Source organism: Molossus molossus, unplaced genomic scaffold (assembly GCF_014108415.1).
Source record: "Molossus molossus isolate mMolMol1 unplaced genomic scaffold, mMolMol1.p scaffold_m16_p_7, whole genome shotgun sequence".
In the NCBI taxonomy this organism is placed as follows: Eukaryota; Metazoa; Chordata; class Mammalia; order Chiroptera; family Molossidae; genus Molossus; species Molossus molossus.
Genome location: NW_023425401.1, coordinates 7172762 through 7184804, shown reverse-complemented (window position 1 = coordinate 7184804; position 12043 = coordinate 7172762). Strand labels below are relative to the sequence as shown.

Here is a 12043-nt window from a genome sequence, read left to right as displayed (position 1 = left end):
ACTAAGTCTAATTAATGTTAGCCTCATTTTCACAATGAGAAGGGCCTCCAGAGTCCAAGGTGGGTTCCCGCTCATTAGCCCCATGTGTCCAGGGGACCCACTAGACCTGCCCTTTAAGAAGGTCAAGCCTGCAGTGCCCCTTGGGGTGACGTAAGGGTGGGCGGAGAGAATGCCGTGGAAGGCCCAAAGGTCGGGGGGACTTCACCCGAAACAGGGGCTCTCAATCCTATACTTAAGAATGCAGGAAGGCAGAACGCCCAAACCCGACCGGGGCGAAGGGACCGGCTTACACCGGGTGGGGTGTGCGAGCGTTGAGGGTGGGGCTTCGGGCCCCGAGGCAGTTTATGTGCCGGGAGCACCACACCCCCGCCAGCGCCGGCCGCCCAGGCTACAGGAGGAGGTTGAGCTAAAGCTGCCGGGCCGCCCTGGGAACCTGCGGGCCCGGCGAGGCCACGTGACCCAGCGCCGGGGGCGGACCCAGCGCCGGGGGCGGGCCCCGGCCCGCACGCATGCGCGCGGCTCCCGGCGCTGAAATTCAAATTTGAACGGCAGCCGGAGTCCAAGCCTGACACTGGAGGCTGCGGTGGCGAGGACAGCCGGTTGGGAAGACTTTCCCTGCCCCGGACTCCTTGTTTTTTTTCCCTCCAAGTGACACACTGAACCGGGACTCACTTCTTTCCATTTTCTGAATTTGAACCACCGTCTCCATTGTCTCGCAATCGACACGCGAAGCCTGGGGCGATGGACCCGTTTACGGAGGTGAGAAAACTTGCGGGCACAGCCCGGCATGACCTTTCTCGGCCCCGACCCTCCCTTCCCACCTTCTGTCAACCTCTGGGACCACCGGGCGGAGGGCGCGTGCGCGCGCGTGCGCAGAGTGGGCGTGCGGGGTCCCGCGGGGGCCGCCGGGAGGGGGCTGTGGCGCCGCAGCCCTGCGGCTCGTCCGCGGTTTCCTGCGGGGGGCTCTCTGGCAGGCCGCTTTCCAGAGTGTCCCAGAGGTAGTGAGGAACATCAGGTCCTTATGGTAACGCCCTGCGGAGCCCAGACCCGCAGAGCGAGGGTGGGGTGTGACGGTCCTGCTCCCCCGGGAGTGGAAGCGGGACAGCCCGTCGGGTGGAGTCGGGTGCCCTGTGACTCACCGTGGTGTGTGCAACCGCCGCCTGGACGGGGGCGGGAAGGGGCGTGCGGGGCTCGTGCGGCCCGCGGAGGGGCTGTGCGTGCATCTAAGGACGCTGCTCACGGAGCGACCGGCGACGCGTTAAAATAAACCGGTGCCGGAGACCGTCGCATCCCTTCCCGCAGTCATGGGTTCCTTCCAGTCGCCCTGCCCAGAACCGGGGTGAAGTTTCGTCCCCGGTGGACCCGTAAACTGAAAGGAGACGTGCTAGCCGAGTTATGTGCACACCAAAGTCATTAGCCCACGATGTAAAAAAAAAAACATGAAGAAAGAAACTTTGGTGTGTGTGTGGCTAACAACACAGCAACTTTTAACGCCTCTTTCGTTCTTTGGAAATTGAATACGGAGTAATTACATTCTTGTGTGGTTATTTCAGTAGCTTTGACTTCTGGTTGAGGATGTACAGTTCAGGGGTTTCGTGTGGCCTGTTGTCCACTCCCTCTTCTTCCTCTTTCTTTAGGTTGTGCAAGTTTTGAACTGTTATTTTTTTGAATTTTTGCAAAGTGGACCTAAAAATATTTAAAAAAAACTCAAGTGCTGTGGAGAGTAGTCATACTGTTTTATTGTTTTGAAATGTAGTTACAGTTCCAGAAGTGTAAGATATTTAAAAGTTTCAACAATTAGAGATTACTTGTTTTCAAACAACAGTATTTACTTTTGTTTCACATCATCTTGGGAGAAAATACATCAATTGGTTTACCTTACTTTTAAAAACTCTAACAAAAATCCAGGATTAGCTTTAAAGAATCGGGCTGGTCGTACACCATATTTTTCACTTATGTTGAAGTTAAAAGGGATATATGTGTATATATATTTTTTCATCCTCACTCGAGGATATTTTTACAATAATGTTCAGATAGAGCTGGAGGGAGAGAAGGAGGAAAAGAGAGAGAGAGAGAAACATTTATGTGAGAGCGACACATTGATTGGTTGCCACCCGCACAAGCCCAACCTGGGTGGGGACAAACCACAACCGAGGTACGTGCTGGCCGAAATCGAACCCAGGACTCTCTGGTCCTTGGGCGACACTCTTACTGCTGAGCCATACCGGCCAGGGCGAAAGGGATATATATATATTTTTTTATCCTCACCTGAGGACATTTTTCCATTTTTCTTTTTGTTCAGGTAGAGTGGGAGGGAGAGAGAGGAACAGAGAGAGAGAAACATCGACGTGAAAGGGACACATCGAGTGGCTGCCACCCGCACGACCAACCAGGGCCGGGGACAAACTGCAACCAAAGTACATGCCCTTAGCGGGAACCGAACCCGGGTCTCTCCAGACCGCAGGCCGATGCTCTAACCGCTGAGCCAGACAGGCCAGGGCCAAAAGGGATATTTTTTAAAGTTACTAACAGATTAGGATTTCTTAAAACAGTCCTGTGTGTTCTGAATATATATATATTTATTATTCTCCTACGTAACAGGAACAAAGCATTTTGAAAGTTGGCTGAAAACTATACTTCATTTTACTTAAAAATGTCATTAGGAAGCAGTACAAATCTCAGTTGAAAGAAACTTTGTTTGAAAGAAACCTTTCATTTTCTATGTGTTGACTCAGAACTATGTGTTGTTTAATATGTATGGTTTGTATTATGAAAAGATAGGTTTGTTGCAGTTGGAATAAAAGGCTGTGACATCTTTTCCTTAATTGGTGGTGAGTGAACTATTTGAATGGGTTCCAACCATTAATTATAGCATTCATAACATTTTTGCACAGTGAAATGAACTGGCACAGTTCCTTGTCTGAAAAGGACTGGAAGTCAGTTAAAACGACTTTCTCAACCAGTGTTTCTTACCAGAACCATAGAACACAGGAGATTGAGAGACAACTTTCTCAGTTTTCCCATGCCATGCTACAAGCATAGCAGAGATTTTAATTCGTTACATTGATGTCAGGGAAGCAGGGCTGAATGCTCCAGGTAACTCTGGTTGAGAAGGGCTACAGCCATCCCGCATTCCGTTTCCCGGGTTCTCCCTGTTGTCACTGGTGCTCTCTGGCACAGCCTTCTCCCCGCCTCTTCTGCCTGCAGACTCTGAGTTAACCTCTTGTAACACTTTGCTCTCCCTTGTTCAGAGGAGAGGGCACCTTTCACAGTGCTCAGCTCACTTGCGTTTACCCCTTAAGCATGCTTCCGGCTGGAATGTGAGCTTCATAAAGGTAGACCTGTTCTTTCTATTCAGAGAGAGGTTTCCCTAACCCCAAGCACACCCAGTGACACTCTACTAAGTTAATATAAGGAGAGAGCCATTCAGTACAAATTATACAATCAAGTATTACATACAACAGTAGCTGTTACAACATTTTAGCAAAGTTTTTGTTTTGTTTTGTTAATCCTCACCCAAGGATATTTTCCCATTGATTTTTAGATAGAGTGGAAGGGAGGAAGGGAGGGGGGAGAGAGAGAAACATTGATGTGAGAGAGACACATCAGTCGGTTGCATCCTGAATGACCTGACTAGGGCTGGCAATCAAACCTACAACCCAGTTACATGCTCTTGACTGGGAATCGAACCTGAGACCCTTTGGTCCTTGGGCCGACACTGTAACTGCTGAGCCAAACTGGCCAGGGCAGCAATGTTTTTTTTCATTGTAGAACATTTCAAATTGCACAAGTATAATAACTGCTCATGCATCCATCACCCAGTAACCCAAGTTTCACTGTATCCCCCCTCTAGTCCCACTGAATTATTTGAAAGCAAATCCTAGAGATCATATAATTTCATACGTAAGTATTTCAGTGTTTATCACTAAATGCTAAGCATTTTTATTTATTTTAAATCCTCACCTTAGGATACTTTTCCATTCATCTTCAGATAGAGAGGGAGTGGGGGGGGGGGAGAGAGTGCGAGCGCAAGCGAGCAAGTGAGAGAGAAAAGAAGGAAGGAAGAAAGATGTGAGAGACACATCAGTTGTTTGCCCAACAAGGGCCAGGGACGAACCCCAACTGAGGTACATGCCCTTGACCAGAATCGAACCTGAGAGTCTTTGGTCTAGGCTGACGTTCTAACTGCTGAGCCAAATCGGCCAGGGCGTGTGCTAAGCACTTTAAGAAAAAAACATTAGCATGTCGTTATCACACCTAAATAACAACAGCTCCTTAATATCAAGTATTCTGTCAATGTTCTGATTTCCCTAAGTGTCTCATGCTTTTGCCATTTGGTTGAATCAGTATCTAAACAGGGTCTTTCTAAAGTTTTCTGTGGACGGACTGGAAATAAAGACTCCATCTTGATTCGTGGATGCACATGTAGTTTAAGCAGATGTTTATTATTATACTCTGATAAGAGCTGATAGCATTTAAAAAGTTATGTTGATATGAAGTTAGTTCTCTGACAATAAGTTCTTAAAAAGAGTAATTGGATTTTGTCAAAAGACAGTTAATGGCAGCGTTTAAGAGCCCAGACTCAAGAGCCTGTGTTTGACCTCGGCCTCCCCTGTTCTTAGCTATGCGACCTGTGGCTTGTTATTTAACCTGGGCCTGATTTCTTTCTTCATCTGTAAAACACTAGTGAAAGCAGAACCTACCAAATAAGGTTTTTTTAGGCTTTGAAAATGGGATGAGTTAATGTGTGCAAACAGTGAAAGTACTTTATATTAAATCTTACATAAGTGTTAGTGATTATTGTACTATTCGGTGAATTTAGACGTAAACCTATTACTCATAACGTTGGTGTTAGCCTCTTGGTTTGAAGATCCGCTCCCAGCCTGAGACCAGCAGTAGGGAAATCCAGGGCCAGACAGGCCAAGTCAGGACTTTGTGTAGGAACCAAAAGAGGAAAGGCTACAATGAACGAACATACTTTGTAAAGCATCTTTTTTGTGTGTGTGATAAAAATAAACAAACATGTTGTTACTGTTTTGAATGTAATTCTCTTATTTTCCAGAATTAAGTGAAAATCTCTGTATTGACTAGAAGAGAATGCTGCTGGAGTACACTGACAATAATCAGTTAATTTATACTGAATCTGCTCTGTTTAGGAGCAGAGAAGTCAGTAATCCGTCCTAGAAAGATTTCTGTCAGAAGTGATTCCAGGTTTGTGGCAGAAATTGCTCAGGGACTATAAACCTCACTTAGCTTAGATTCATTCATTTGGAGTAACTTTCCCATCCTGTTAGTTATTGCAGTGTTTTATTTTGTTACTCCTACTATCTGAAGGAATGTGCATTATAAACACACCCTTAAATTCCTGATACACCTTTATAAGAAAGGGTGAGTTAAATTTATTGAGCTGTTTATATGCATATATCATTCCTTTTAAATTAATAACTTTGGTATTTACTAGTTTTTATTTTACAGATTAGGGAATTTTTTTTGCTTATCTATTTTTAATCTTGAAATTTTGAGATCTAAAGTGCACAACAGAACAGTTGTGTAAGTTTGAATGGCATAACCGCATTCTTTTGTTGTGACCCATTGCTCATGGTAACTGAAGATACACTGACTCACCAGTATTCTAACAGACTGGAATGGAATGTGGGCATGTCCATGAATGAATATAATTAGGCTAGTTCTGTCTGGGGACTGATAATATTTTATTGTGGGGGAAATGATCAGACATAAATTTGTGTAATAGTGTCACTTTTGAGTTTGCAGGAGACTTTTATTTAAAGGGGGAAGATTTTATGTTTTGGAAGGCACTTGGTTCATAAATCTCCCTTTCAGTGACAGAGCATTTAGACTTAGTGTCACTTATTCTAATGAACTTTAAAAAATATATGTTTTTACTGGTTTTAAAGAGAGTGGAAAGGAGAGGGAGAGAAACATAGATCAGCTGCCTCCTGCATACACCTAATGGGGATAAAGCCCACAATCTGGGCATGTGCCCTGGATGGGAATCAAACTTGTGACCTCTTGGTGCACTGGATGACTTCCAACCTAGTGAGCCACACCAGCCAGGGCTCAATGAACTTGAAGTTAAAAATCATCCTAAGGAGAGGAGAGGAGTTGAGCTTTCTTTCCAGTTTAGCTCATGCTTCTTTTGCATACTCAGAGGAATTGAAAACAATTGTTATTCTGTTTTATTAAGGTCTTGAAAGGTCAGATGGAGTTTAATTTCCATGTCTGCTAAGTGTACTGTGTCTGTGTTTGCAGGGCAGTCTATAAACTCCAGCCAGTGATCTGCACCTCTCCTTTAGTTGCGTGTATTTGGAAGAGAACGAATTGTTTGACAGGCCTTGTGTTTGTTTTACCACCGATTCCCATAGGAACTTCAGTGTTCAGGGCAAGAAAGGAGTACTCCTAATTTTATGGAATGGCTCAGATTTCAACTTAAAACTTTTATATTGATATTTAATTAAATAACACATTAAGATAGTTTAGGTTTTTTTCTCTTAGGAAGTGTCTTATGTTTACAAAGGACTAATATGTCAGTTACCTCTTGCTGTTCACCACCACCCCCAATCTTAGTGGCTGTATTAGTCTTGCTGCCGTAACAAATTACCACAAACTTGGAGGCTTAAAATCACACATATTATCTTCTGTAGGTCAGAAGTCTGATGAGTTCTACTGAGTTAAAATCGGGGTGTCAGCAGGATTGTGTTCCTTCTGGAGGCTCTAGGAGAGAATTTATTTCCCCTCCTTTTCCAGCTTCTAGAGGCCACCTGCACTTTTGGGCTCATGTTTCCTTTGTCCATCGTCACAGCCAGCAGTCACGTCCTCTGTCCTCTGCGTCTGTTGTCACCCTCCCTCTCACCCTCACTTTCCTGCCTCTTTTCTTCCTTTCTAAGGGCCACTGTGATTATGTTGGTCTTGATCATTCACAATGACCTCTCCATCTCAAGGTTCTTTTTTTAAAATTAATCCTCACCCAAGGGTATTTTTTATTTGTTCTATTGATTTTTAGAGAGAGTGAAAGGGGTGGGGAAGAGAGAGAGACATATCGATGTGAGTGAGAAGTGAGACACACTGATTGGTTGCCTCCCGCACGTGCCCAGATAAGGACTGGGGATTGAACCTGCAACTCACGTATGTGCCCTTGACTGGGAATTGAACCATTTACCCTTCAGTGTGCTGGTTGATATTCTGAGCTATATTCTTGTTTTTTTTTTTAAATCCTCACCTGAGGATATTTTTCCATTAATTTTTTTAGAAACTGCTTGAACGAACCCGTGCCCGGCGAGAAAATCTTCAGAGAAAGATGGCCGAGAGGCCCACAGCAGCACCAAGGTCTGTGTCTCTTGCCAAGCGAGCCAGAGAGCCGCTTGCAGAAGCGAGTAACCAGCAACCCCTGTCTGGTGATGAAGGTAAGACTGTGAGGTCCTTAAAGAGAAGCCCCAAACAGCTCATGGTGTGTGCAGAGGAATCAGAGCCTTTGGGAGACAGGCGTAACAGCCTCTGAGGGGGAAGGTCAGCCTTCTCTCTCTATTTCAGGGTTATTTTTTATCTTAGGTCTAGAACCTACTGGGCCATAGCAGAGTTTCTTATAACAAACAGTTCAGATTATTTGGCTAAATTTTATTTTCCCCAATCCAAAATTATTCTTAAAACTTTCAAAGGAAGAAAAATAAAGGAGCAGGGGAACACTTAACCTGTCGTATTCTTTCCTAAATCCTGGCCTCCCCAGCCAGCTGCCTTAGTCTTTTTCTAGAGTGTGGAATAGTCTGGGGATGACCCTTAGTATAACTTTAAAATACAGGTAGAAAAAGAGTATCACAGAGATGAGGGCTTGGGGCTGGCTTACAGTTTATTTTAGAAACGAACATAGAATGATCATTTATTTTTGTATATTTATTTTGAAAGAAGGGAGGGGAATACGTTACATATACACGTACTGTATATAGAGCATTCAGCCAGAAAGAATACGTTACATATACACGTACTGTATATAGAGCATTTAGCCAGAAAAAGAGAGGCCTGGCCCCAGTGCAGGGATTCCTGCTTCCACTGTGATGTGGGTTTACACAGTCACATAGTGAGTGCTGTGTGCTTGGAAGCCAGTGGCTGGAGACACAGTTAATGTTTAAATGGAGGCATTTGCTGTTGTACATAAGAACTGTAAACTTGAAGAATTCTCTATTTCCAGATGGTATTGCATGTTAAAATAGAAACACTTTCAAAAGTGATTAGATAAGTTAATGGAAAATAAATAAATTATAGAAGATTACAGAATTTCATGATGTATATTTAATTTGATGGATGTTGATCAGGGCAATCATATCCTCTCACTAATACAACTTTGGTCACTGCTAGAATAAGAATACTTGATTAGACAACCGATGAAAGTGACCTCTCATGAAATTTGCATTCTGACTTTTTAAAAATATTAATTTTTTAGGAGATATATTAAAACTTATTCCTGGGTTGAAATAACATGCTTTATGTTTGGGTCACTTCTTTTTATTTTAGGACTTTAACATTTATTTTATAGGAGTTCATGGATGTTTAAAACGTGAAATGTTGGCCTGGCCAGTGTGGCTTAGTTGGTAGGGCATCGTCCTGTGCATGGAAAGGTTGCTGGCTCGCTCCCCAGTAGGGGGCGTGCAGGAGGCAGCCAATGGATGTGTCACTCTCACATCAATGTTTCTCTCTCTCTCCTCTTCTCCCTTCCTCGTTCTAAAATCCAATAAAAATATTTTTAAAAAATGTGAAATGTTGTTAAACACATCTGATGAATTTGTTTGGTATTGGCTAACTAATTCAGTCACTTTTTTTGATTCCTTGTCTCTTTCCTAAACCTCAAGCCAGGTGTCCTTCTACCTTTGCTTATCATTGTCTATGAAAGATTGTTTTAAAAATAAAAAGTCTGCTTTCTCCCCTTAGCTCAGCTGTGTCATGTTAGGCAGGTAGCTAAACTTCTCCAGGCTTGATTTTTCTTATCTGTACATGAGGTGACCAGGCTGTGTGATATTTAACAGTCCCTGGAACATTTGTTTATTCTGTGTGTGCACTTTAACTTCCTGCTGTCTTAAGCTGTATAAAGTACAGTGATACCTCGGTTCTCGAACATAATTCGTTCCAGGAGGACGGTCGAGAACCAAATTGTTCGAGAACCGAAGCAATGAAACCAATAGGAAATAATAGAAACTGGATTAATTCGTTCCAAGCCCCAGAAAATGCCTATTTACTGGCCTAATTTGTATATAATATGTAGAAAAACATAAGTCTCAACAAGAAATAAAAGTGTACAGTATGTCTAAGGGTTAAATTCAGTGTAAAGCGTGACTCTCTCCACAAAGCGTGACTCTCTCTCTGCACTCACACTGATGACGCCAGCAAGGCGCGCTGGGCCGAATGAACGCCATTCGGCTCAACTCGGCTCATCTCGGAAGTTCGAGTTCCAAATATTTGTTCGGATTCCAAGACAAAAGTTTCTCGAATCTCCTGGTCGAATACCGATTTGGTCGAGAACCGAGGCGTTCGAGAACCGAGGTATCACTGTATTATGCATGTATCTTGAGAATGTTACTTGAGGTTTTTTTTTTGGTAAATCCTCACTTGAAGATAAATTTCCATTAATTTTTTTTTTTTTTTTTGATAGTGGAAGGGAGGAAGGGAGGGAGAGAGAGAAACATCGATGTGAGAGAGACACGTCAATTGATTGCTTCCTGCACGACCTCAACCAGGGCCAGGGATCAAACTTGCAACCCAGGTATGTGCCGCTGACTAGGAATCAAACCTGCGATCATTTGACCTGCAGGCCAACACTCTAAACACTGAGCTAAACCGGCCAGGGCTGTTACATGAATTTTCACTCAGGTTTTCTAAATCATCAATTACAATTTTTTAAAAGAAATGTCTCATCAAATTTCTAAGTTATTGAAAGAAAGTAGAATTTTACATATTTCTTGTAAGTAAATCATTTACAGGATTAGAGAAGCACGATGTTTTGTTAATTTGTTAAGCACTTATGGCAAATTGTTTGTGCTGTGAGAAGATATGGAATTTTAAGTTTTTTCCCTTTTCTAATCTAGAGAAATCTTGTACAAAACCATCGCCATCCAAAAAACGCTGTTCTGACAACACTGAAGTAGAAGCTTCCAACTTGGAAAATGAACAACCGGTTGAGTCAGTTTCTGCCAAACCTTGTTCTCCGAGTCCTGTGTCCCCTCAGGCGCAGCCACAGGCGCCAGCTCCGGCCAGTGATTCCCTGCCTGCCCACCGGGCATCGCGGCTGGGCCCGCCGAAAGCACTGAACTCAGGCTCGGAAGCGACTGCAGCCTCCTCTGTGAAAACACGCATGCAAAGGCTGGCAGCCCAGCGGCGCCACTGGGATGACGACGATGTGACAGGTACACATGACGGGCGCTGTGGCCCTCAGATCTGTGCCAGCACGATGCTGGAAGCTGTATTTATCAGGTAGCACATGAAGGACGTGCTCTTGCTTTATTTATATCCTAGAATTGTCATTTGCACATGGTTTGTATATCGGCAGCATAGTTATCAGGTGGTGGTTCTCACTGAAGTAGATAATGATGAGGTTCTTATACTCTTGGCATTATTAGCATTGCTGACCTTCAGCTCTGTGTTCACGAAATCCTGTGTCACGGGTTGGTTGGTTAAGTAAACTTGAGTGGTATGCAGTGCTGTTGAATTGGGAAGAGAGAAAACTTCACAAAGACATTTATCGAGCACCGACAAAGATGTTCACAGGCTAAGGTTCTGGAAGCAGATGGAGCGAGCCGATCTTTGCCTTTCCTGGGCCCATCATCAGGTGGAGAGCTGAGAGCAGGTCAGGAGTCACGTGGCAGGTTCTGTGCTAAATTTGATTTGCCTCCTACCTTGTTATGAAAATAGCATTGAGATGACTTTTTAAAAAAAAACTATGCTACAGAACAAGCAAATGCAGGAGATCAGGGTGAAGAGAAGGAAAAACAAAGTGAAGGGTGAAGTTAATCTATATACAGGCATGAAGGTCCTCACTTGCTAGAGGGGGTTCTCAATTTGCTAGTAGCCGATGGAAGGAGGGGAAACACTATCAGCTGCATGACTAACGTTTGTAAGATAAAAGCACAACCATCACTGGCACCGAGACCCAAGAGAATTTTCTTCCCTGTGCCCTCAAAGATGGCCTTGTGTAGGCTGGTTACTCACCGGGGGGGCAGATGGCCCAGCTCCAACCCGACGCCAGTGACAGCAGTTCCAAAATGAGCCAGCAGAGTACAGGGGGACAGCTCAGTGGCTACTGGGACTTCCCTAAGGAGCACCCTCAGCTGGGCTTTCAGAGCCCAGCTGCTGTGAGTCAGTGTCCAGACCACAGGGTTGGACTCTCAGGGCTGCGTGCACCCTGGAGAGTGCTTTTGCCTCTCAGCTGCAGGTAATTCTGATGCGTAGCCAGAACCGAGACCAGTGATCCGAAGAAACGGATGGACTCCGTATACTCTGGACAGTCTTCCATAAATATTAGTTCTTTTGTTTTTATCCTCACCGAGAACATTTTTGCATTTATCTTCAGATACAATGGGAGGGAGAGAGAAACATCGATGTGAGAGACACACATTGAGTGGTTGCCACCCACATGACCCCAACTGGAGTCGGGGACAAACTGCAACCGAGGTACGCGCCCCCAGCGGGAACCGAACCTGGGTCTCTCCGGTCCACAGGCTGATGCTCTAACCACTGAGCAAAACTGGCCAGGGCAATATCAATTCTTTTAATAGATATTTTGATAAGTATTAGACAACAAATCATTTAGGATTGTCCTTTGTGGCAGTGATGATAAGCTCAAGAGCAAACACTGTGTAAAGTGTTGGGTAATCTAAATATCTTCTTGTTCTAATACAATGTAACATTTAATTCTTATAACAGTCTATGAGATACATATCATTTTTATCTCGTGTTATGAAGAGGAAACTGGATTCACAGATGCTAAGAAAGCTGCCCATGGTCAACAGCTAAGATTCAAACCCCTGTAGTTTGACTCTCAGGC

The 12043-nt window shown here is 44.2% G+C and overlaps 1 protein-coding gene across 2 annotated transcripts in view; it reads left to right on the top strand.

Annotated features, from left to right (window-relative positions):
* Window positions 1-560: 560 nt before the first annotated feature.
* Window positions 561-12043, top strand: part of ANLN (anillin actin binding protein) — a 58360-nt gene continuing 46877 nt past the window's right edge. For both annotated transcript variants that reach the window (XM_036246993.1, XM_036246995.1), the window contains exons 1-3: window positions 561-759; window positions 7268-7421; window positions 10089-10406. In XM_036246993.1, coding sequence (XP_036102886.1) covers window positions 742-759; window positions 7268-7421; window positions 10089-10406 — 490 coding nt within the window. In that variant the 5' untranslated portion in view covers window positions 561-741. The remainder of the gene's footprint in view (window positions 760-7267; window positions 7422-10088; window positions 10407-12043) is intronic.